The sequence below is a fragment of the Rhinolophus hipposideros genome (assembly GCF_964194185.1).
Source record: "Rhinolophus hipposideros genome assembly, chromosome: 4".
NCBI classification, from domain to species: domain Eukaryota; kingdom Metazoa; phylum Chordata; class Mammalia; order Chiroptera; family Rhinolophidae; genus Rhinolophus; species Rhinolophus hipposideros.
Window position 1 is genome coordinate 1,432,297 of NC_138050.1, and position 27,758 is coordinate 1,460,054.

The 27,758-nt window shown below is 41.1% G+C and overlaps 1 protein-coding gene across 7 annotated transcripts in view; it reads right to left on the reverse strand.

Moving 5' to 3' along the window:
- Positions 1-242: 242 nt before the first annotated feature.
- The window catches only part of FGF9 (fibroblast growth factor 9), a 36,065-nt gene continuing 8,549 nt past the window's right edge, over positions 243-27,758 (reverse strand). For all 7 annotated transcript variants that reach the window (XM_081045819.1, XM_081045824.1, XM_081045825.1 and 4 more), the window contains 2 exons: positions 26,873-26,976; positions 243-3,679 (listed from right to left, as the gene is read on the reverse strand). In XM_081045819.1, the coding sequence (XP_080901945.1) occupies positions 3,434-3,679; positions 26,873-26,976 (350 nt within the window). In that variant the 3' untranslated portion in view covers positions 243-3,433. The remainder of the gene's footprint in view (positions 3,680-26,872; positions 26,977-27,758) is intronic.

Sequence of the window (27,758 nt, forward strand, 5' to 3'; positions counted from 1 at the left end):
ACATTTCAAGGTCAAATAATGCAGCAAACAGAATTTGACCTCAAACAATATGGCTTTGTCCATTCACCCATCCATGTAGACGTGCACACACACTGCATTTTGCTTTCTGCGTGTCCACAGACCTCCATCCCAGAAGGTTACCCGCTTCTCTACCTAATGCTTCCAGAAAAAAAAAGACATCTGATGTGTTTGTTCCTCTCCCTCCATCCCCATCCCTCAATATACACACAACAGCTGTAAGAGCAAGAGCATGTTTTTAAAATTCCATTGGTTCATGTAGGCACATATTTTGAAGCAGCTCCAAAATGGACGTCAAGTAAAAAATACCAGTTTTCAAAAGTCTGTAATTATATATTTACACAAATTACATAATCCTGTATGTATTTACATACAATTACAGATTATCAAGGAAATCACACAAAGTCGTAGTGTTAATGAGATGAAATAGAATGAAAATACCATCAACTGAAGCCATTCGTTTATCTACACGACAAGACCTGGCAGGGAGGGGTCCCCCAACTCTGACCTGACATGTCCTTCCACACTGCCTGGGATATGCACATGACAGATGGGGGTAGTTCAGTCATGCCTGTTTAGTCTCTGACCAAGGTGCACGTGTTGGCACCAAAAGCATAGTGATTGGACTGCCTGAGCATCAGCTCACGAAAACTGGGACCACCCCTTCCACAGTAGCTCAGGGCTGCCATCCAAAGGGCTCTGGGTCTCTTAGGACAAGAACCCAGGCAAAGTCACAAGCTGGGGGTAACTTGCTGTACTGCCCAGCAAGGCAGTGCCCACCCAAACTTTGAGCCACCTACTCTCCCAGAACATTTATGTACATAAATTGCATAAGTCAAAATTTATTTATTTACAGACCATTACAGTTTATTGTATCAATTGCCAAAAGCATGTAACATTTTGTTTTTCTTTTTTTTAAAAAAAAAGTTACCAAAACAAAATAACTCCAAAAGTAGACATTAAAGTAGCATTTTCCAGGAATGCATGGACATTTTAGTCTTTTTCACAAATTGTTTTCTTTCTTTTAGGCTGATTAGCACCTCATGCTACTTTAAGATTACTTTTGGCTGTCTCCTAAATTCAATTTTTCAGTGCTAAATATCGTACCTATGACATCCTAGAAACTTGATTCTTCCCTGTGGTCAGATGTTCAACGTTCTTCAGCCAAAAATATTAAATGCCTTTTGGAAAAACTAAAGCCTGAATATGTGCACATTTTAGCAGCAGCAAAGGGTTAAATAATAAATAAGATTACTACATCTTGGAATTAAATGCAGTTTCTGTTTAGAAAGTGGGAAAAAAAAGAAAAAGAAAATAAATGAAGAGAACATTCTGATCTTTATCATAAATCAACTATTTTACATTACTTCAGTCCCCTCCCCCCAAATTAGTTCTTAATTCCAAATGTTAAACTTAGTTTTCCCTTAATGTACATCGGCAGGAGGGCTCTGCTGTGTACTCCAACTTGGACCTCAGAAGGGCCACATGTGCTCACAGCAATAAGTCATGGGCTTCTACTCCAAAATAACTTTAACTCACCAGTGACATACTTTTATTTTTTCACAGAGAATGTGTATCAGAGCAAAACAAAGTTGGAATATTAAATTTTAAAATTAGCTACACAAATCCCAACACATTTTTTAACTGTCACTTTCAATTTCCCAACATAACTGGCTAGAAACTGTTCTATGTGGTATGAGAATTTGTTATAAATTCCTTTTTCTTAAGTATTGCTTTACGAATTTGGCTCTTTTCTCCTTAGTATATAATAAGAAATAGTCTCCCTTGCCCAAGGGCAAGTTGCAAAATTATTGCTACTAAAGAAATATGTATTCTTATGCTTTTCAGCATAATATGTTATAAAAGCCTTGTAAAAGATATTCTATATAGTAACCTCCCCTCTAAAAAAAACTGAGTTCTTGTGAAGACGTTTTTAAAAACAAAACACAAGTCAACAAGTATAATACTTTCCCCCTCATTGTCATTATTTGATGATTTATTAGTTTCATTTGTGAGTTTTACTTGGGTGCTATTACCACACATTATGACAGTTCATACCAAAAGCAATTTTCTATAAAAGATGTTACAATGACCCCTACGGTACTTGCATAATTTCATATTTGATAACCAAATGCACAAATAAAAAGTTTACAAGAATGATCCTACTAATCTGATTCTTGTCTCTTAAAAAAACAATCTGTGCTATGTAAGCTTTTTTTCTTTTCCGTTTTGAGAATTCTAAATCAGTACAATGTTTGATGTTCGTCCTGTTGTTCTGGCGAGCAACTAAAATAAAAGCATGGCTACTGCTTGGCTTTGGTATATTTTGCAATAGATTTAAAGAAGTAGGATATACACCAACCCTTACATTTTCCAACTGTGAAGTTACAATGATGGTGTAAGTCACTTAGGAGAGAGGAAATAGTACAGACACAGAATAAAAGTTTGAGACCCAGTTTGTCTTTAATCCTCTGGGGTAAGCTATGAAACAAGCAGTCTGAAGAGTGAATACTCGGTGTCATGAATGATGTGCATAAGTTTACAATAATATGGGCACAAAAAAGATTGTCGCCTTCTGCACGTTAGAGGGTCATTAGAATTTCTCATGTCCATGCAAAGTTATATTTACTTGCATGAGTTTACCACAGGTTGGTAGCGGACTTTGCCATTTAATGCTTACAGAGCCTAAAGCTTCCAAAATGCCTATCTGGCCTGTACATATTTCATTAAAAATAAACTCTATATAATAAATAAATATATAAAATAAATAAAATGTTGCCTTTGGAATTTCTATAAATAAATTTAACTTTTTTTTCCTTTTTTTCCTTCTTTTTTTTTTCTTTTTTTTTTTTTTTTTTTTTTTTTTTTACACTAAGAGGTCTTTGCTTTAGATTCACTGGGATGGCACCAGTGAGAATTAACTGAAAATGTCTCTTAAGTGAGACTGCACCCTCCATGCCTTTGAAAATGCAGCGTACCCTTGCCAGGTACCAGCCAAGGTCCTGATGAGTTGAAGTGTGGCAGCTGTGCTGACATAGGGTGAAGGACAACTGATCGGACATATGAAAGCGTGTCTATTCCCCAGCATGCATCAGGCCGTCGTCCTCTCTGTGTTCTCCTCTCTTCAATTTCCCTGCGGCTCATCCACTCACACACTCACACCCCCGCTCTCAGTCTTCTCTTCTCACAAAAAAATCAAGCCAATGAGTACAGGCCAGCCTCCCAGAGGGCAGGCCCATAAGTGCAGAATAAAATCAGCATGTTCCCATCCAAGCCTCCATTCTATGTTATGCATGCGACAAAGTTTGGCAACAGTGGAGCTGATGTGATGACACAGCTAATCAATAAGAACCCACCGCATGGAACCTTTATAGTGGTTACTTTTTTAAGGGCTCAAGTGAAGAAATTGTCTTTGTCAACTTTGGCTTAGAATATCCTTATATAGTTCAGGTACTTTGTCAGGGTCCACTGGTCTAGGTAAAAAATGTGTGAATTTCTGGTGCCGTTTAGTCCTCGTTCCTTCTCTTGGGGTCCCATCTTTATTTAACGCAACATAGTATCGCCTTCCAGTGTCCACGTGTTTATACAGATTTGAAGAGTAGGTATTATACCAGTTTTCTTCAAACTGTTCTCTGAATACACACTCTTGGGTTAGTTTTTCCTGTTAAAAAAAAAAAAAGAAGCAAATAAATATTTTACAAAATTAGCTATTTTTTGTATTTGAAGCAATATTCAATTGCTACACTGGCAATAAAATAGATTTTAACCCATTTTAACACATTTTGCAAACACTGCTTAACTCTGTAATTTCTTTTTCAGTATCTAATATTTATTTAGCATTTTACAGCTTACTAAATGCCATCACAGATACTAATTTTTTTATTTTATTTTTATATTAATTTCAGGTGTACAAAACAACATAATGATTAGACATTTACACCCCTCACAAAGTGATAACCGTCCCCCCCAGGCCTACTAGCCCTCTGACACTGTACATAGCTATTACAATTTCATAGATTGTGTAGATGCCTGAACACTGTGCTGTACACCTGAAGCTAATGTAGAATAATATTGAATCTCAACTATTTTATATATATATATAAAATATATATGTATAATCAGACACTTCTGATTACGGTGAACTTATATATTGGGGCTGCCAAAATAATGTATACAAGTGGACACTTTGGTCAACGTTGCTCAAGCAGTAGTTCGCCGTAATCAGAAGTGTCTGGACACTTTGAACACCTCTTGTAATTGCAGAAGTCAAACATGACTTTATTCATCTTTATCAGTATATATTGAGTATCACAATTTTAATCCAGTTTTCCCTTCTTAAAATGTGTATACACACATCTATGTATACATCTATATAGATGTATATATAAATATAAAAATAAATTAGTATCTGTGATGGCATTTAGTAAGCTGCAAAATGCTAAATATATATACATGTCATGGGATGTAAAGTACCATGTTTCCCCGAAAATGAGACTTGGCAATCAGCTCTAATGCGTTTTTAGGACACATTAGGAGCAAAATTAATATAAGACCCAGTCTTACATTATGTTATGTTATATTACATTATACCTGGTCTTATAGTAAAATGAGATAGGGTATTATATTATATTATACCCAGTCTTACATTATATTAAAATAAGACCAGGTCTTACATTAATTTTTGCTCCAAAAGACACATTAGAGCTGATTGTCCGGCTAGGTCTTATTTTCGGGGAAACATGGTACAGCATAGAGAATAATACAGTTAACTCTATAAATGCAACACATTCTAATTTTTTGTTCAGAATGACTAAAGCACAAAAGATTCCAAATGTTTTCGTGTTAGACTTTTCTGCAGGCCAATAAGCGGAATGAGTGAAACAGGCAAAGGACACCTAACTGGGTGAGTTGTCCTCATATTTACCCTAACTCTGAGGATGGTGACCATCCTGGCGGGCGGAGCCCTGGCTGAAGCCAAGGTTCAGATAACTGCTTCACTTTTTATATAGTTTTCATAAAGTACTTACTACAGAGACCAGCATCAGCAACATAGCAATGATTGTCAAACGTCATCTGCCCTTGGAGCAATGGCATTTGCGTCCTATTCCATAGGCATGGTTTTTGGACATCAGTGTACACAAGAATCACCTCCGATGCTTTCTTTAAATGCAGACTTCCAATCCCCAATGCTTTAAAATTCTGATCCAAAAAGTCTAAAAATATGTATTTGTAACAGGCCCTTGGGGGAATTCTACTGCAGGTCATCTCGGTCCACATGTTAGGACATGATGCCTTCTGTCGTGACTGAGTGAGTCTCCCTGAGCACAGAGAAGTAAAAACAAATATTCTAGCCCTCCCATTTCCCTGAACATCAACGAAACGCCCCCTCACCCGCCCCGCAACTTAACAAGCCACATTCTCAGGCACACACATACCTAAAGAAAAGCTGAACTCATTCCTACATTCCCAAAGCAAAGAGGTTCCACACTGTCATAAATCTGGTACTTCTCCCCTCCCTGAGTCCCAAGCGACCCCACCGCCTGGGGCTGCTGGTCGCTGAGAGGAGGCAACAGACTGACTGGCTTCTGTGTGCTTCTCACCACTCCACTGACGCTTCCTAGGTGGGACTTTTAAAAAATAAACCCTAAAATAACTTTTCCCCTTGTTCATGCCCACCTGGCACCTTACATAAATAAGAAAACAGAATAACAAACACATGTCCACACACAGTCAAAACACAGAACAGATCAGGGCATTTGACGCACTTCCATTTCTGTCATTCAGGCCCAGAGGACAGACAGCAAACCATACGTTGCCAAAACACAGCCGTCCTTTTTACATGCACACACCTGAGAACTCAACTTAGGACACTGAGTTCACAAATACCAGCTGGCAGAATCCATCCTCTCCAACTGCAGGAGAGCAGAGGAGAAGGGGGGGGAGCATTGGGCAAAATCTATCACCCAACGTAAGACCACCTTCTCCCCATCTCTTGTTTAATTCACTGAAGGCTTCCAACCCCCTCCAGAGCTCACAAGGGTCTGCATTTCCGGACAGGTGCCCTCCCCCGCCCCGCCCCCCCCCTGCAGGTGATCAGAAAGCACTGAGTGGCTTTGTAACAAAACATTATCTCATTAGACAACTTTTTACTAAGTAGAAACAGAAAAACAAAAATTAAAAACAATGCATGTGACAAGGACTGAAATGACAGGCAAACCGGACCGCTGAGGCTGGGCGTCTGGGGCCAGGAGAAGTAGTCCGTGCTGCCCTCCACGGCACAACTCTGTATGGGGTGCCAGCAGGAGGGGTGCCCAGTGGAGAGGCTCCCTTCGCCTCTGCTACACGGGAACCCACAGGTGCCCTCTTCCGAGCAGTCGCCCCTGCGTCTCTGAGTGGGGGAGATTCCCCCGACAGTAACTCCCTTTCACCTCTGTTAAAACTGGCAAAATAAAATGGTGTGTTAAAGATACTAATGGCTATTTGGTCTTTACATCCATATATAGAATAAATATTGTCCTCACAGGCAACATTATTCCTGGCTAAAAAGGGCTGGTTTGCGGTGATTAAGTAAATTTTCTAAACAAATGTTCACTTTTTTCTTAACTTAATAAAATGGACCAAAGTACGGGGTTGTATACTGAGCCTTTAGTTCTACAAAAGAAGTGAAAAATGAATTCAAATTGAGCTTTCTTTTCTCAGCAGGAAATAGTATAAGCTGACTCTTGCCTCAAAAAACAGCCTGCTTCCTCCTTCTGTTGGAACATGAGTTGTGCATAAGCTTGTATTTGCTTTGTATACATGTCACACCTAGAGGACAGTAGCCTGTCTTGGATTCAAGACACACACAGGTGACCACAGCAGGAGACGGCTGTACAGTGGTGAGGAGTGGGGCTCTGGAACCCGAGACCCACACGAACCCCAGTGTAGCCCCTTGCTGGCCATGGGCATCCCAGGGCTTATTAACATCCCCACCCATAGAGCAGGTGAGAAAGAAGCATCTGGAGACAAACATGCACACAGAACACCACCAAGCCCCCCAGGAAGCTCTAGACAGCTTGTACACAGCACAGCCTGTCAGGGTTGGACAGGCCCTTAGAAAACAGCCAGTGCAACTTTGCCTGTCAAAAACGTGGCACAGAGAGACCCAGATGGGAAATGATTTGCCCCCCACCACCACTACCCGTCTGGGTCACAGGAACTCATATGGCAATGAAGTCACTAGAAGTTTCTGGGGCCCCTACTGAGACGCACCGAGACTCTGGCCCTTCCCTTTTTCTTCACTAAGCAACATGATGCCTCCAAACGCACTAGGTCTGCTGTCCCTGGAGCCTTCTGACGCTGCTTCCCAAAGGCTGGGCACTGGGGGGCTGCGCAGGAGACAGGCTGAGGTGCAGCATCCCTCACCTAACACTCACTCGTGCTTCCTTCCTTCTTTGCCTCTAAATGTAGGCTTTTAAAACACCACTTTGCAGGAACAATGTGTGGAGATGAAAAAAAACAGATAATGAACAAAATCCTACAGTGGTAGGTATATTGCAATCTAACAATGAAACACATTCATTTTCAGTGTTTAAGAAAGATTCTCATTTTACATGTTTTGGGGTTTTTTTTCAGTATATGAAAAAAAGTTTAAAAAAAACGTTGAACAAGTTAAGAAATTGAACTAGTCTTTTCACTGCTCAGTAAACACTATTTCCCCTAGCAGGCTATTTTAGCATTATTTACACACATATAACTTTCTAGGCAACCCAAAAAATAAAGTGAATTATTTCATATAAAACAGTATAATCTAATGTCGGCATTTTTTGTGATTGTTAAGAGTTCAACTGCCTCATACATGGGAGGGTTGTAACTTCAGTTAACAAGTTAAATGAGATTGTTACAGACATTACATTGCAAAACCACTGGGATCTTTCAGCTCCTGTAATTATTACACAATGGGTATAACGCCACTCAGATAAGCATATATACCTTAAAAATTTTAACAATCATTAAAAATTAAAGACCCTATTACTTTTCTATACCAGGTATATGCTTTTTCACTGATATGTGGTATATAAACCAAAAACAACAAAAGAACAAGACAAACAAATGAGAAACAAAAACTCATAGACACAGACAGTAATTTAGTGGTTACCAGAGGGTAAGGGGGTGGGGGGTGAGTGATGAGAATAAAGGGGATCAAATATATGGTGATGGAAGGAGAACTGACTCTGGGTGGTGAACACACAATGGGATTGATAGATGATATAATACAGAATTGTACACCTGAAATCTATGTAAATTTACTAACAATTGTCACCCCAATAAATTTAATTAATTTAAAAAAACAAATAAATAAAAATAATTTCTTCCTATTTGGGTTATGTTAATATGTGGTTTTTGTTTTACACAGATCAATAAAGTACAAGATTTACAAAGTAAATAATCTCTTTAATCATACTGTGGGACCCAGTGTTAAAATTTTTAGATGAGGTGGATTTATTTATGGTACGTATTTGTACTCCAAAGTGATTTTTCTAAATTAAAAATAAATGAAAGCAAATTGGGACCACAGAAAATATATTAACCTTTAATTCTTATATATATGCAGAGGAGAAAAAACAGTTTCTGCCTTCACATGAACTATATACACTTTAGAATTGTAGAACTCAGATGTTTTAAAACTCACCACACGTTTCCAATGCAGACAGTTAATAGCGTATTCCACTACAAAGTGATCAATTCGTGTTTTATTGTATTTCCATGTTTTAATTTTTGTTTTAGATTATTTAACTATAGCTGTTTATAGCATACCTATCTTCGAACTGTTGGATTATACCACTGGTCTTGGGTGGAGAATGTGGATTTAATTCAAAAGTCTACTAAAGCCTATGGTTTGGAACAAAATCTGGCAAACGTTAGCAACTATGGAAACCCCTTTTCACTTTATGTCATCAAATTCTGAGCAGTGAGAAAAAACTGAAATTAAAACTTCAAAACTTTTACCAATGCTATTAAAACTAAAGCATGAGATAATAATGTGAAAATTATAGTACACCCCAGAGCATGTTTAGAAATGTTGTAAGACTCATACAGACACTAATTTAAAATATTAGATAATTGGAAAATGTGTAATCCACATGAGCTCAATTCAATATACCCAATTCATATCGATAACCATTTAAAAACTGAAATCAGAATTCTTCAAAATTCGAGACTCAGTGGTTCTCATTGAAAGCGTATAAACTTATATCATGTTGCTATTTTCAAACATGATTTCCATATTTGCTCATATATGCAAATACATAGCTTTAACCACATTGAAATGGTCGCACTGACTCAACTGAAGGGCTAGCTCAGCTGTTTCAGGAACTACCACGACACGTCAGCCCAAGTCAGAGACGCACAGAACCTGACAGGACTGCAGAGTTCCGAACGCACTGGAAGTTAATGATTTGATGTCATCAGTCGTTCTCACATCCACCGCTTATTACAGTCATGGCGTTTAAACCTCCCTTAACCACAATTATTCGAACATGTGTTCTCTTCCTCATTAATAATCTAGCAGTAAAGTCTTAATGGGAGTTGTTGCAAGGATCAGGGTGATTAAACATAATGGCTAAAGGGCCATTAATAAGAAGCCAGGGCTTTTAACTCTTCTCTCCTGGGAGAAGTCCCCAAGTAGATAGAAAGCAACGCACACGCAGAGAACAGGCGGGCGGCACTATTTCCTGTTTTATTAGAAGCTCCAGTTCAGATCCAAACCACCTTGTGCCCTCAGTTCAACTCACCTTCAGCCCCACTCTCAAAACCACTTTAAAACTCCCACTATCCCAGATGGCCCACTAAGGATTGCCACCAGAACTGTGGGGAAAACTGAGTCAGTCGTGTCTGACCAAGGAAAACAAAGTGAAGCAAGTAGAGAGAAAAGTTTTCTTTTTGTTGCATCAAAATATATAGAAAATTAAGAATTCCTATTGTCTCCATTCCCCCTCCACCAAAGCAAACAACTAACCAAGCAAATAACAACAGAAACAAAACAAAATAAAACAAAACAAAACAGAAACCTCCTTCCCTACAGAAGCTGCTCACTTAGGTATCTGGGGACTCAAGGTCGGGGCCCAGTCTGAATCTAGGGGCACACACAGACCTCTCCAGCCTTAGGGCACCAAGGCTGCCAAGGACAAAACCTGCCAGATGTACCACCGGCGTGGCCAGACAACTTAGGGGCCTTCCTGAGAAGCTGCCTACAGACATGGGCATATGCATAGCATATTACACAAGCTCATAAACTTAAGATTCATTTTCAGAGTACCACGGGGAAAAATAACCTTACTCAAGGTATAACAGAATTCAAATTTGAGAAGTTCAATATTCACTTTAAGAACTAGTTTCACTTGTGTCAATGTGTAGACGATGAACATTTCATTCTTCCACACAGAACCCTAGAGGAAAAATTTACAAAATTTCTTTTTGGATCTTAGAACACCAAATTAAAAAGAAATCACATGGAACATATCTTACCATAGACAATTATCTGATAAGAGTAGTATGTCATCCAGTGACCACTTAAAATGCACACCAAGGTATGCAAAAAATGAAAAAACATCAAACTACTACTTTTACTCTATGTAAAAACTGAGTCGGATGCCTCTGAAGAATCAGGATGACAATGGAGGAAATGTGGGAAGTTAAAAGGCTGACAGGCGACATTAAGGAAATAAGGAATCAAAAAAAAGGATATTAGAGGGATAGTGGATGGGGGCATGGGGGGAGGGAGGTCCACAGTGTGAGGGATATAAATGATGAACGTCTAAGTATTACCTTGTCTTGTGCACCTGAAACTAATAAAAATTTTAAAAAATAAATAAATAAATAATACAATAAAATAAAATAAAAGGATATTATACAAAACAAAGTGAATCCAACTACTTTGTTTCCATGATAATCATCATATATATACTGTAGTGGGTGAAATAGAAAAAGAAAAATGTACCAAAGATTTTTCTATAATAGACAAAGCAGGTTAAATTCAGGACTTAGTTTGTGGAAATATGATTAGAGAAACTGAAAAATTAACAAATATAAAGACAGCATAAGCCCTAAAACAATTTTTAAAGAACTAGAAAACGCCCAGAATTTCCTTTACTAAAGGAGGCCAAACTACACACACACACACACACACACACACACACACACACACACACAAACCTAGTCACTGAGGGTGGGCTGATTAACTATGCTGGGCCTCAATTTCCTTCTCTGGAAAATGAGGGAATTGGACGAAGAAATTTCTAAGGTCTCTTTCATTTTTAGATTCCAGTGATTCAGTGTTGGAACATGAAAATGTGGAAAACAGAGCTATCCACAATAACTCCAGGACACGTTGAACAGGAAATGGAGAAAGAAACTGCAGTGGAATTGGAAAACAGGGAAAGATACCAAATAAAATGTGCTGCAACCGTCACCACAGCAGAGGGGGTGGGACCACTGGTCAGAATGCAGCCAAAGAAATGAAGGCACTTCTTCCAGGAAGAAAGAAGGGCAGAGAAGAATATTTTGGCATAAGGTACCCCTTCTCTCTCATCCCTGGGAGACCATTAGGGTGATCCCCTCCTGGAAAGTGTCTTGTGTACTACTTCCTTGTGTCTCAGGGCCTGCCACTGTCTTCTTCCCAGTGTTGGTTCATAAATATGGCCCATTAATGAACCTGACCAACAGACCCTACATCATGAGCTGCCCCACGAGGGTTAAGGGAGTCAAAGACATGGTAATAGAAGGAGACTGGACTTCCAGTGGAGAGCACATGATAGAGTGTACAGAGGTCATATAATAAGTTGTATACCTGAAATGTTATTAACCAATGTTACCCCAATAAATTTAACTTAAAATAAATAAATAAAATTAATCTTGATAAGTGGGCTTTATGGTTAACACCTTAAAATATAATTTGAGGGATGCCATATTTTTTATTTTTATAGACTATTTCATAAATCTTTGTCTCAGAATTCAAACTTGCAGGAAACATAATTTCTGTGCCTCTCCCACCCAGTAAGAGTATCGGAAGTTGCACAGGACAGTATTCCCATCATTGCCACACATGAAGAACACTAAGGGACACAGCTGTTACTGAGCAGCCACAGTGAGCCAAGCACTGTGCTGGTCAATTTATAGGCACCACTTCCTCTAATCTTCATGGTAACACTCTGATGTGGCTTCATCAGCCCTGTCTCATAGTCACAGCTCAGCAAGCTTGAGTGGACTGTCCAAGGTCGCAGAGATAGTAGGCAACAGAGCTGGGATTCTAAGCCCTGTGTTTCCACTACTCCATGCTTTAATTCCAAATTCAACCTGTTCAGAAGGCAAATACAGTCGAGTTAGACTTGACTACTCCATCAAAACACATCAAACTGAAAGTCAACTTGAAAGAGAGAGAAGGAAAAAGAATATAAACCAAGTTAATGCAACCGAGAGAAAACTATCTGAACCATACAATTCATATGGAAAATAGGTGGGTGGGTGGGTGGATGGATGGATAAATGGAGGGATGAGATGGATGGATGGATGGATGGATGGATAAATGGAGGGATGGATGGATGGATGGATGGATGGATGGATGGATGGATGGATGGATGGATGGATGGATGGATAAATGGAGGGATGAGATGGACGGATGGATGGATGGATGGATATGTAGGTGGATGGATATGGGCAAGAAAGGAAAGAAGGACCTAGAGAATACAAAGAAATCTAGAAATGTGAGTAGACAGCAACTATTGAGAATGCACAGTGCAACATGTCAGTTAAATAGGCAAACATTGCTCAATGCCAAAGCAAGGCAAACACAAAATGCACCAGAGGGAGAGGGGTGTCTTTGTCATGACATTGGCAAGTCTCTTCTTGGAATACTGAATTGAGCTTTGAGCACTTCATCACAAAGGAAAAGCAAATCACATGGGAGATTTCAATGAAGAATTACAACACTACAAAAAAACAGATTAAAAAAAAAAGGAGATCAACTAATGTCAGGATTTGAAGCATTTACAAGAGGACAAAGGAAGACAACTCTGTGTGTGTCTCTCCCACTTCATGCTGTAACCTTTCAGTCCTTGGAGGAGCCCTCTGCAGCAGGGGTGTCAGGAATGCAATGATTTTTCTCAGTGCCTGCTGAGATGCTGTTGAGGCCACCAGGTCAACAGACTGACAAATAATGTCTTTGCACAAGTACAAGTCAGTCCCTGATATGGGGAGAGTGGGAGGATGATGTGGCCAGGCCATTGCAGAAGCTGCCCCCAGTAGAGTAAGTGACTACTGCAGCTCCAGTGGGACACAAGGACAACTCTCAGGCCAAGACACAGAGCAACTTAGCAGTACCATCCTTGAAGGCTAATGATAATGACAGGCAAGAACCCTCCCAATGTCGGCAGTGTAGCCTCTTGCAGCAGCTGGGAAAACAGAAGCACAGGCAAGACTGTGTCAGGGAGGCAGAAGTAAAGATAACAGAATCAGGAGACAGGTAGCAGCCCCATGTTTCCAAACCCGGGAGCAAAGCTGCCTTCACACAAGCTTTTTTCTCTGAGAACACCCGCCTACTCTTCTCCACCCCCTCTGTGAATGATGCTGACATTCCCTCCCACCCCTAGAATTAAGCTCCCTCCTCCAAGCTCACCAAGCCCTTTTTGTATATAATGCCATTATAACATTTATCACACCAAATGATAATTCTTGGTTTGCATACTGACTCCCCAACAAAGTTGCAAGTTCTTCTTGAATCAGTTTTAAGATCACCCACAAGAGGAGGTGCCATTTGCATTTGTGCATCAGTTATTCGTGGCAGTCCTGCTCTGCAGGGTCCCCAGGAACACTGAGTTAGGGAACATGGAACCATTGCTGCTGAGGGAAACACAGGGTGAGGCTCCCGCCAGCCACTAGCCATAATGCTTTTTGTCAAACACTCAGTATACAACCCTGTTTTACGTGTGCTTCTGTTTAAATTAATGTTGATTCATCACCGAGGAACTCACAGCCAACGTTGCTGAACAGAACACACCTAACACGCATGTTTGCTCCACAAGGGGACATCACAGCCTTCCTGACTCAGGGGCACCAGACAGCATGCAGTCCAATGCTTGGGGGCATTTTAAACTGCAAAACCACCAACAAAAAGCACAAAAATGTGAAGTGAAGGGGGAAAAAAAGAGAAAAAAGTGGCACTAAACAGATCCCAAAAGGGACACCTGTTTACAGTGTGAGTTGAAACAAGGCAGTGTCGCCTGGTCAGACCTCAAAAGTAAAATTAGATCATGCCCCTCTGATGACTCACACTTTGCTTCTCTGTGTGTCTGTGAAGGACCACAAAAGTACTGTGGGGAATTAAAAACAAAGTTTAGCAAGTAGACCTGCAAATGATGAGATCCACTGTATCTCTAGCACTAAAGCACCTGGCACATGTGAGCAGGAAGTGGTTTCAGAGATGCCTGCTGGCCTTGTGAGTGCAGGTGAGCAAGTGTGAGCATGCAAGTGTGTGGACAAGAGAGTGATAGGTGGACGGCACGTAGCAGGTCTGCACGTGGCTGCCCATCGCTCTCATTGGAGGAACTCAGGAAGACTGATTGACTGAAGAGCAGCAGGAAGCGCGGTGACTGAAACAGGCCTCCACCAAGGAGCAATCAGGGTTCTGCATGACCAGCAGTCCACTCGAGAAAAGGGGACAACACTGGAGAGGTGAGGTGAATGACCAGCAAGGAAACGTGGTCACGGGAGCTCAGGAAGGGGCAGAAGGAGTGGGAGAGCTTAAAGACAGGGACTTGGTGCTTTTATTGTCCTGAACACTGTTTCCAACAGCTTGTCCTCACATTCCCGACTGAGAGATGCACTGGGTTTCATAGGCATAGTGAGGCACAGGACTAGGAAACCCGAATCCACATGCTCAGTACTTTATAAATGAAATACTGCCGCACACACATGCTGCTCTTCTCAAATGTATAGATGAACTGCTCTGTAAAACACTGATGAATTCACAGGAGTTTTTGCCATAATATATTTTTTTAATCAAAAGACAGAAGTACAATCAATATCAGGTGGGGCTCCCTGACACCTTTAATCAGAAAGGGAGCCTTCCACTCCAAATAGTTGGACCACTCTGGTCTCCACGTCCACGCTTCCAGCCTCAAGCACCTATTCAGAAATTAGGTGCTTGTAAGCCAGGGTCTGCCTGGTCTTCCTTTTTTAGAAAAAACAAACAGGTGATTTGGGAACCCATTGAAAATACAGTCACACATTCAATATTTATTAAGTGCCAACTGCATGTAAGATACTGTTTGAAGGACTGGCATTCCACGGGAAACAAAAGTGACCACGTCTCTGCCTTAACAGGGTCTCCCGCCTTTATGACATGGAATTCTACTAGGGGCACTGAAGAAATAAGTGCCCATCGGGATTCCATGGCAAGAAACAGCTGTGGTAAGTGCCACTCTCTCAAACTCTGCTCATGAGACTTCTCTGGCAGTGGGCTCTGAACACTCAGCAGTGTGGGGCAGGAGGTGTGACAAACCCAGGGCAGGAGGAGAGGGGCATCAGGATTGTGTGTGAAAGCCACGCCCATCAGGAGGAAGGTCCTGCTCCGGGACTCCTGAGCCTAAAGAAAGGCCACCTCTGAGCTTGAGACCTGGTACCCAGAACACTCTCCTGCCAAACGGGCACAACCTATGAAAACGAAATCCTCTGCAGAGCCTGTGAGCTCTCCAGACCTGTGTCCTCTGCCTTTGGCCATTACTGACTAGGACATTTCAAACATGTCTCAGACAATCAGTAAATGCAGCTAAATAGTATATACTTAACTAAAGTTAAGTAAATAGATACATTTTTAAAAAGATGATCTTCTACTCACTAACTAATGGCCAGCAGCATAGATGCTAGGGACAGCTAAACAGACTACTAAGTGAAAACCAGGCCACTAGAAAGAAAAAAAAATTGTCCCAAAATCATATCTGGAAAGGAAATACTAAATTCTGCTCTAATGCATGGTTCATTCTGGCAAAAAAAATATTGTTTTATTCACAAAATGGATGGCCATTCTTATATGTCTGTGTTCGGCATGTTTTGCTAATTCACCTACATTCAAATCATAGTTTGTCACTTGCTATCTGGGTGACCGTGAGTAAGACAGTGAGTAAACACTCACTGTCCTCATCTCTAAATAAGGACACTGCATGGACTAAATCAAATAGTATGGTAGAAGGTGCTCTCTAGGTGCTGCCCTCTTTGTCATCCAAGCTGGTACCTGATCCTTTGAAAACAGGCAATGTGCCTCTGCAGCATAAGAGGTGCTCTCGTTCCCCAAATCTGCAGAAAACCAACCATTCCAAGGATGACTGCTATTGAGTAGATTACTAGCCAAACGATGCTTTGCATTTCCTTCATATGAATTACATTCTTTGGAGACTCTGCATACAGGACATGCCTGAATGTCCACCATCAAAGTCATCTGAGCAGACACACAGCACAACAAACGGCTAAGTCTGGTTGTGCTCACTGCATGTTATGCTGTCCTGTTCCATAAACGCACAAGCTTATTCTGCCTGTTCAAAAGTTGCTCCCAATGGCCACTGCAGCATGCGTGATGGAGACACGAAGGCCTCCCATGAACCACCAGGGTCAAGCTGCCTGCCCCCGTACACCACTGACCCCCACCTAAGGCTTTTCACATCCACCGAGGTGTTTTCCAAACTGGCATCTGCAGATCTCGGGGAGACAAAGGATCTAAACTGGGGCTACAGGTTTTCTACAGAAACGTTTTCACTTTGTCTTCTCATTTCATGAAAAAGCTGTTAACAAATGATCATTTCAAGGCTGTCCTGCCAACCAGCCAGGAGTGCAGGTGTGCTTCAAATTACTTTCAGCGCCAAGTCATGATGCGTTCACCCTCAGAGCTGAGAGGTGACAACATAATGGAATGTTATTCGGTCTCCCAGTCACTCCAACAGGATAACGAGGGGAGAACATCTTTCAGAGGGGCCCTGGAGAATAGGTGTAGTGAGCTTGAGGGCTACCCCAACATAAAGCAGTGTTTTAGTCTCAGTGAGATAACGGCAGCCACCTCAGTGTGGATTTTAATATAGTAAATATATTTCGAATTGCAGTTGCCAGAGAGGCATAAGGAGTTTGTGTTTGTACATATGCAAATAACATAATGAAAGCATTTAAGTCAACATGTGGTACTAAGGACCTGATATACTTTACATTTTCCTCTTAAAGAGGTCGATATATTCCTTCAGTCTGGGACAGCTGGATCTACAGGGTCTCCCCACACTATGGAAACACCACTCAAAGAGCTTGTAGGCTCATGTACCTCTACCCACAGAGACAGCTGCCTCAATGAATGGATTTTTTTTTAAGTTTATACATATTGGAATTGCAGTCAAAACCCACCACACCTTGGTTATTGATTACATGGATTCACATAAATGGGGCCTGATTGAGTCTCTGGAAATGTAACCACCAAATCCACTAGTAAATGCCTGTTTCACAAGTGTCTCTTTCAGGATGATAGTTGGGTTCCTGCAGGGCCCAGCTTGAGTCCCCACTCTGCCACCTACAAGTTCTGGGCCTCTGGGCCTCTGAGCAAGTTACGCAAGCTCTCTCACTTCAGTTTCAATAGTTAAATGGGATAACCCCTGTGGAAACATGGGACACTGTAAGCTGACATCCACATACGAAGTACTGTATCAATGCATGAAACTCAAATACTGCGGGGTCAGCCAGGCTGAGTAGCTGGGTCCCCAAACACCATATGCCAACTGCACAGACATGCACTGTTGGGCCTCCAAGAAACAGAAAGATTATAAAGACAGAGACTCAGACTCCAAAAATCATAATCTACTGGGTAAGACCAACATGAATTAAAATTCTAGGCAGAATGAAGTGACTGCTATAAAAGAGATACAAACCAGAAATCGGCATGTTGTCCTTTTGTATCAATTTTGCAGATTCCATGCTCTACTTACCTATATGATAACAATTTTAGTGATAGTGCTTTGTATTGATGAAAGGGTCAAATATCCTCAAATGCAAGCTTTTTGAAGGAAATTAATTTTTTCATTGCATTCATTTTTAGTGAGACATGTATCATAGTTAATTATTCTTGATGTTTTGAAGTACCTTGATAACCCTCAGATAATTTAGATTGACACTAAAAGTAACTGAGCCTTACTTAGAGTCCCTTTGATAAGAACAAAAGTGACAAACATAAACTAATACTTTAATCCTCTAGCCAAGTATGCACGTGTGTGTATGTGTGTGTGCATGAGCGAGAGGGAGACAGAGGGACAGAAAGACAGATAGAGAGAGAGAGAGAGACAAGTCTAACACCCTGCCCAAACTTCACCCAAGCAGGATATCCTAATCTTTACATTTGAAGGCTTATGTGCCCTAAGTTGTCTGACCTTCCTTTCCCTAGACTCGTATTCATCCCTCAAGGCCCAGTTTAAATGTTACCATTCAATTTGCCCAAGCAGTTATTTAAACACTCTTCTAGGCCCCCACGACATTCCGGCATTCCTCTAACAGTGCATTTTACATTACACTGAATTATTTATAAGTATATTTCTCCTACCAGATTTTGAGGTATTTGTTGCATTGTTTTGTACTTAGCGCAGTACTAGGCACACAGTAGGTATACATGTTTGTAAATGAATGAGTGCATGAATTAATGGATGCATGGATAAATTAACACATGATACAATAATTAAACTCCACCCCAGAGCTAGAATTATTCAGATTTTCATTAAATCACATCATGATACACATTAGCAATATAGTTTTTCCTACTTCCACTTTCTAATAGGACATCAGAATCCTATACATATATTTTTCTGAAGAAATATTACTTAATTCACCTCCAACCTTTTAGCTGTATTCCCAAGGTAAACCTGGAAACAAAGGAACTACATAGATGAAAAAAGAAATAATCCCCATTTCCAAAACACATTTTAAATTAAATTTTGCTACAGTTACACATTAATTTACTTTATACAAGCAACTGCTATTTCTCCAGATCTCCTATATACCTTCTTTCTTAATAAGATAGGTCTTTTCAAGGTTTCCTCAATGTTGAGAAGCACACCTTCTCCACTTTATTTTCCTGAGTTTCACACAACTTCACAGGTAAAAATTCTTTAAGCTACAATTCCCAGTTTACTAATAGATTTAGAATTATCACCTGTTTCTTTCCTTTCCTTCTCTGAGTCTCATCATAATGAAATGTGATATTTGGTTACTCCCCATTCCCAGGTGTAGTCACCACAGGCCCAGTGGGAACATGGTCCCTGGACACAGAGGAGCATGGACATCACACTCACTCTTCCCCTCACTTGCATCAGGTACAGACCAGAGGGAAAGCCCAGGGAGCTCTCCTCCCAGCTATACATGCAGGAGCCAAATAGCTCACCGCACCATTTTGTGTGCACAGCAGCACAATGGACCAGGCACACACCACTCAAAAGTGAAGCTAAAAAAAAAAAAAAAAAAAAAAAAAGTGAAGCTAAAAAATCCAAACCCTAAACATTGGAGATACAAAATTGGAAAAGACATGGCAGACAGCTAAGTCAAGCTCATCATGTCACAGACGAAGAGAACAAAGGCCAGCACCTCTCTGGAGGCTGAGAAAGAGCAAGACCCAGGTCTCCAGACACCTGTGGCTGGGTTCTCACCACTGTACTATCTTTCTTTCCAGGCTCAGCTGGGTCTCCCTCGGGCTGGACACACCAGGGATGACACATCACTGTCCAATTCAGCCTGGGAACAGAAGACAGAGATTCTGCCTTCCAGCAGACTCCTAAGTATACACTGACCATACAAGCGAAGATACAGCAAGGTCCAAACCTGTATGTTTAATGAAGCATAGAAAGAAATCACAGTGTTTAATTAATTTCAATCCAACGAGCATCAATGGAGCACCATCCACACACCAAGGCCATTGCTGTGTGTCAGGCATCATTAAAAAGAAGCAACTGGCACTCTGAGCTCCAGTACTGGGGCAAAGGCTAGAAAAGTGCCAGGGACATAGGGGAGGAACTGAGTAGTCTGACTTCAGGGCAAGAGCAAGAGGGGCTGCTTTCTCCCAGACAGATTGTTGCTTTGTTGAGCCCTTCCCCTTCACAGTGTGCAGACACAGGCACCACAATATCTCAGTCTCCGTCAATCTGGCTAACACCGTTCACCCCACCCTGGTGATGCCCTGTGACCCCACCCCCCCAACTTGCATGCCGACCCAAGCTGCTTCCAGTGACTTTTCCATACAAATAGCTGTCTTGGCTTATGCTGCAGCTTTCCTAAAATCTCTCAAAGGTTCACAAACCCAAAGCAGCGTTGGGGCTCAGTGTGTCCTGTACCTCAGCTAAGCAGCCCCAAGCCCAGCATTCACCGCAGCTGGTCTCAGTATGTGGCTTGGCTTCTTGAGGCACCCCCAAGCCCAGCATGGGTGGCAGCCATATTTGGATTGCTTTGAAGCTCATGCCAGGTGGCCCTGGGCAGGACACAGGTTGTGGCTTAACTTGGCCTATGGTGGGGCCCCTCCCAGTGGCCCTGGGAACTGGCACACCAAGAGGCCAGCTTCAGATCCAGCCAGAGCATCACCCAGCAGCCTCCAAGAATGACACACCCAAAAGGCAGACTGAGCAGGCACCATAGCGCTGCTAAAGTGAATCCTGCTCTGTAGGGACAGCCCTTGAACAACAGCTTCTCCACTGTAGTCATAGCCAGTCCTCACAGCCAATCAGCCTGCGGGTGAATCCCTCCCTTGTCATGCCAACAGCAAACAAGGCTCAACTACAACAAGAGAGCACACACAAGGGACACACTTGGAGCACCCAGGTCAGGTGACCAGGGAGACTGGTCATAGCCCCACAGAACACCTACTATATGAGGCACCACTCTACTAAGACTGGGAGACATAGCAGCTCTACCTAAAATATGGAAACAAACCCGCAACAGGGCAGCCAAAATGAGGAGACAAAGAAACATGTCCCAAATGAATGATCAGAACAAAGCTCCAGAAAAAGAACTAAACAAAATCGAGCAATCTACCAGAAGCAGAGTTCAAATGATCTCAGAAAGAACCTCAACAAAGAGATACAAAACATAAAAAAAAAAAAAACGGAGATAGAAAACGTAACCAAAATGAATACATTAGAGGAAATCACCAGTAGATTAGAGGAAGCAGAGGGTCGAATCAGCAATTTATAAGATAAGGTAGCAGAAAACACACAATCAGAACAGTAAAAAAAAAAAAAAGAATCCAAAAACATGAGGAGGGGGCCTCTGGGACAACATCAAGCACAACATTCGCACCATAGGTGTACCAGAAGGAGAAGAGAGAGAGAAAAGAATTGAAAACCTATTTGAAGACATAATGACTGAAAACTTCCCTAACCTGGTGAAGGAAATAGACATACAAACCCAGAAAGCGCAGAGAGTCCCAAACAAGATGAAAACCAAAGAAGCCCACACCAGACACATCCTAAGTAAAATGCCAAAGTTTAAAGACAGAGGGAATCTTAAAAGCAGCAAGAAAAAAGCAGTTACCTACAAGGAAGCTCCCATAAGACTGTCAGCTGATTTCTCAACAGAAACTTTGCAGATCAGAAGGGATATTCAAAGTGATGAAAAGCAAGGACCTACAACCAAAATTACCCAGCAAAGTTATCATTTAGAATCAAAGGACAGATAATTTTCCAAACAAGAAAAAGCTAAAGGAGTTAACAACCACCAAACCAGTATTACAAGTAATCTTAGAGGGACTTCTATAAGATGGGGGATGGGGAGAGAAGATCAAAAATATAAATGGGGGGGCCGGCCCGGTGGCTCAGGCGGTTCGAGCTCCGTGCTCCTAACTCCGAAGCTGCCAGTTCAATTCCCACATGGGCCAATGGGCTCTCAACCACAAGGTTGCCAGTTCAACTCCTCGAGTCCCGCAAGGGATGGTGGGCTCTGGCCCCTGCCACTAAGATTGAACATGGCACCTTGAGCTGAGCTGCCACTGAGCTCCCGAATGGCTCAGTTGGTTGGAGCACATCCTCTCAACCACAAGGTTGCCGGTTCGATTCCCGCAAGGGATGGTGGGCTGCACCTCCTGCAACTAGCAACGGCAACTGGACCTGGAGCTGAGCTGCACCCTCCACAACTAAGACTGAAAGGACAACAACTTGACTTGGAAAAAAAGTCCTGGAAGTACACACTGTTCCCCAATAAAGTCCTGTACCCATTCCCCAATAAAAAAAAAATCTTAAAAAAAAAAAAATATATATATATATATATATATATACACACACACACACATATATGGAATTGTAACAGCTGTATACAATGTCAGAGGGGTAGTAGATTAGGGGAGGGGGCTTATTCACTTTGTGCGGGTTGTAAATGTCTAACTATTACATTGTTTTGTACACCTGAAACTAATAACAAAAAATCCAATTTGAGTTAGCAAAAACAAAAAATAATATATATATAATGGCAACAACTACATGTCAGCAATTACTTTAAATGGATTAAACTCTTCAATCAAAAGACATAAGGGGGCTGAATAGATAAGAAAACAAGACCCTTACATATGCTGCCTACCGGAGACTCACTTCAGATCAAAAGACACACACAGACTAAAGTAAAAGGATGGTAAAAGATGTTTCATGAAAATGGAAATGAAAAAGAAAAATGCTAGGGTAGCAATACTTATAGCAGACAAAATAGACTTTAGTGTATAGCAAGAGACAAAGAAGGACCCAGTAATCCCATTTCCGGGTATTTTTCTGAAGAAATCCAAAACACTACTTTGAGGGGACGTGTGCGTCCATATGTTCACTGCAGCACTGTTTACAATGGCCAAGGTGTGGAGGGAGCCTGGGTGTCTGTCGATGAATGAATGGATAAAGAGGAGCTGGTACATATATATATAACGGAATATTGCTCAGCCATGGAAGGGAATGGGTTGTTGCCATCTGCAGCAGCATGGATGAACCTAAAAAGTATTATGCTGAGTGAAGTGTCAGACAGATAAAGACAGATGCAATGTGATTTCACTTATATGTGGGATCCAAAGAACAAAACAAACAAACAAAACCAAAACAAACTCATAGATACAGAGAACATTTTGATGGTTGCCAAAAGGGGTTGAGGAGGCAGGTGAAAAGGGGAAGGGATTAAGTAAAAATTGGTTGTTACACAGTAGTCATAGTATGTAGGGTATGGCATAAGCAATATAGTCAATAATATTGTAATAATTATCGTGTCAGATGGGTACTAGATTTATTGAAGTGATAGATGGGAGGGCGGTTGGAGGACAGCGCAGAAAAGGTAAAGGCATTAAGAAGTATAAATTGGTAGTTACAAAACAGTCATGGGGATGTAAAGTACAGCATAGGGATTATAGTCAACAATATGGTAATGACTATGTACAGTGCCAGGAGGGTACCAGACTAGTCAGGGGGATCACTTCTCAAATTACATAAATGTGTGACTAACCACTATGCTGTACACCTGAAATTAATATAGAATAATGTTGACTGTCAACTCTAACTGAAAAATTTAAAAAGGGGTAAAGGTGAAGGGGAATAAGAGGTCCAATTTCCAGGTATAAAACAAATAAGTCATGGGATGTAATGAACAGCATGGGGAATGTAGTCAATAATATTGTGATAGCATGATACAGTGTCAGGTGGTTGCTGGACTTATCATGGTGAGCACTTCTTTACGTATATAAATGTTGAATAACTATGGTGTACACCTGAGCCTAATATAATATTGTATGTTAGCTATATTTTAATAAATATCTTTGTTTTTAAAAGAAACACATGGTCCATGCCCTTTTGATACATTAGGGAATACAGAAATGCAATTAACTACACTATAAACCGTACTGTTGCTTGTGTGATCATGGAAATACAAAGTATGACAGGGGCCCAGAGGAAAGCACCGAAAAGGCTAACCAGAATAACTGGGGTTCAACGTAGAGATGCGGTGAGGGCTTGGCAGAAGAGGCAATATCTTTATTGAATCTTAAAGAAAGAATGCTGCTTCCTCCAACAGAAAAGGCAGGAAAAAAGCATGCCACACAGAGGGGCTAACTTGACCGTGTACCAACCAGACAGAACAGCAGCGAGACGGGAAGAAAGGACCAGAGACAGACTGGCAGTGCTCTGTGACAGTACTGAGGGCTGCGCTAAGCATGGGGACACTGACCTTCAAAGGCAAGTGCGGGAGGGGTCTAAGCTGAGGGTTGGAAGGTACTTCTCCCGTGAGTGTGGAAGGTGGACTGGAGATGAGAGAATCACGGTCACGCAGAGATGCCACGTCGGACATTTTTCCACAAAGGAAATCAGAGTATGGAAAAGCAGCGTTCCTCATTCCTCGTTACACTTTCTTCCAAGCAGTGTCCAAGCATGAGGACACAGTTGGAAAGGTATGCACTTCTCAAGCACGAAAGGAAGAAGAGCTGTTTCTGCCTTTTCTCGGCTTGTCCCCTTTGTCTAGCCGGCATTCAGTGATTGGGACTGTCAGCTAGTTGTGCGACCATGTGGCCATGTGACAGTGTGACCACGTGACTGTGTTGCTGTGTGGCCATGGAGCGAAAAGTCCACTCCTAGCCCCACTCTCCTCAAGAAGGCAGCGGGGAGTCACAGAAAACCTGCCACGATGTGGTTCTCCAACTTCCTGCCCCTTGTCACCTTTTCAGGCAGTGTTCTCACTGATGTTCACTGAGGGCCGGAGCCCTCACTCTGTCCCCAGCCTGTGCTACAATCGAAGCCACATAGGCCAGAGGTAGCTGGATGAGAGGTGAGACAGGTAAAGAGGCCACTGAAAGAATCCAGAGGGACAGACAAGACTGACCTGGGACAACCAACAGGAGGCCCCTGTGCTGAACACAAAGTCGCATCTGCTCCTCGTCACCCAGCAGACCCCAGGGCTGTTGTGTGGCCATTTCATCTGAAAGATGGGTCGTCTCTCTACAGGGACAGGTATTCCAGAGGGGAGTGTAAGTGGGTCCGCGGTATGGGGAGCAGACAGTACAGCCTCCGTGTTTACTCAGTCATGGGACCCTTTACAAATGTTTACCTTATTATGTGTTTTATAAAATAAAATAACACATATGAACTATATTTTATATTTACAATTTTTAAATAATTTAATATGCAATGCTGAAATCCAAACTCAAAAACATTTTTTTGGTGGTGGTATATGAACAAGACTTTGGAGACCATTGTGATAAAACATAGTCCCTTCCACCCACTGAAGGTCAGACTGTGTCCTACACACAAAAACATTTTATTGAGTTCAGCTGTGACCGACTTAAATCCACATTACATACCTAAAAGTGAAAAAAAAAATAATTGAGGGGATAACAAAAGGAGAACACCACTTTGTGTTTAAAACTTGAAGAGCTTCCTTACATTTTGTGCCATTGCAGTTAAAGTGTTGACAAAAATAATTTAGGAAGTAAATAACTTTATCAAAACCAAGAACTATGTTTAAACAGCTAACCTCAATCCTAGGCTTAAAAATATATATTTAAATAATATATTCTCTCAAGGAAGCACTTTCTTAAAAAGGCTTAACTATCTAACAAAATCAACCCATTTACATTCAAGTTTTACCAAGGCAGAAAACCATCCTTGTGTCACGTATCATTAAAAATGGTGTGTGCTACATTTAAATTACATAGGCCACAATTTACTGTTACCTGGAGTTTTTGAGTAAAAGTTTGATACTACCTCCAACCCTTGTATGTGTACACACACACACACACACACACACACACACTGGTATATGAATAGGAATGGAGGATACCTAGATATCTAGGAAATATTTCTCCTGCTCCTATGTGAACATGCCCTTCATTCCTGTGGAGAGATGACTCCAGAACTTCTCCCACTCTGAGCTTCTTTTAATTTTCAACTTTTTGTAGATTCTAATCAAAGTTCTCGTATTGCAGAGAATGTGGATTAAATTCCCATGTGACCACAAATGGGAATGAAAAACTAAAGGTTGTTTTCACTACAAGTTTTGTGCTGAAAACTCAAGTTAGTATAGAGTAACTAGTCATCTATTATTCATACTCAGATGCTTAGCAAAAATGTATTGAGTGCCTACTGTGTACCATGAGCTGTGTTTTAGAAACTGTGCTGGCAGGAGTCTGCAGACATAAAGACGTAAAGTCGGTCCCCTCCTGGTAACGCAGAAGCAAGGTCTTCCTGCCTGTCCCTGAGCAGCTACAAGGTGCCTGGCACCAGGTTGGCACCATGAACACGTCACTGCCTATCCCACCCCCCAAGCAGCTTCCAACCAGTGGAGATGTGAAGTGAGACAAGGAAAAAACGAAACTAATACTCACAAATAATTACAATATTTTTATATTCTTATTCACATATAAGAGTATCTGACAATAATTTCCATCTCCCTTCTCTCTCTACATAATGAAAATCATATATAGCTCAGAGAAAGGGTTTCTGCTCCCTGCACAGTCTATTTCTAGTTTTAATTACAATGCCTAACAAAGCTTGGGAGAAGATAATTTCAACTTATTTCAAAAATAACTCCCATTTAAAACAAGAAGATGGGATTTTTCACACTTGTGAATTTTTTATGTACTTGATAATGAAAATGGTTTGGCATATGAATAAAGCATTTTCTTAGAAACTTTGGTCTAGTGAAGTTCCGGGGCTAATATCTATGAATAAAAATGAAAGAATTTGCCTTAAAAACTGAAAACTCACACTCGCCTTCCAAACAGGCTGGGCTTCAGCTCCAGATATTTATAACCTGGAGAAAAAGCAGTTGGGCCCCAACGGGAGACACGGGTATGGTGACTCACAGTACTTACCGATCCATACAGCTCCCCCTTCTCATTCATCCCCAGGTAGAGTCCACTGTCCACGCCTCGGATGCTGACCAGGCCCACGGCTATACTGATAAATTCCAGAATGCCTAGGAGACAAAGGGCAGAGGCACAGGACCATCAGAGCACAGAGATGGCCTTGGAGTCTCAGCGTCACCAGACCTTCCTGGGAGGACACTGAGCCAATCTCACACTCATTGAGGAAGTGTCATTTCTTAAAACCACTGCCCAAAAGAATTGATTTTTTTATAATAATGGTATAAAAATACTTATCAACATGACACATAAACATTTTAAAAATAAGAAAGCTAGTATTTACATAGATATGCTGACAAGTGACATGACAGATAAACTAGTGCACATATTCTAGTTAACCTAAGACAGTATAATTTAAAAGAAAAACTTCCAATTGTACTTCCAGTTTAGAAATGTGAAATTAAGTACTTGCGTATGGGTATAGGTCAGAAAAAATTCTAATCCTAGAATGATCTTATGTCCTTCAAAGTACGAGTATGAGGTGCTAATGAAATACTTTGTTAGTTTATACAGAAAGTTATCCAGCTCTCTACTGTGTAACATTATTGAGCTCTATCTGGAAAACTAAAGTAGCCTGTACATATCCCAAATATTTTTGCTTAAACAAAGTATTGATTTTTGCTGTTCTTATCTAAGCCTCACACAGACAGTTAAGCAATTACAATAACACAAAATTCTAGTTCCAAACAACTCTTGAGTTAAAATAGTCACAGAATACTTTATCCCAAAAACAAGTCAACAAAATGATCTTTTATTTCCTCCTTTCTGCTTGCTTACCTCACTAAGAATAACAACACCTATGCTGGGCATATATCCAGAATTTTATGGCCATACA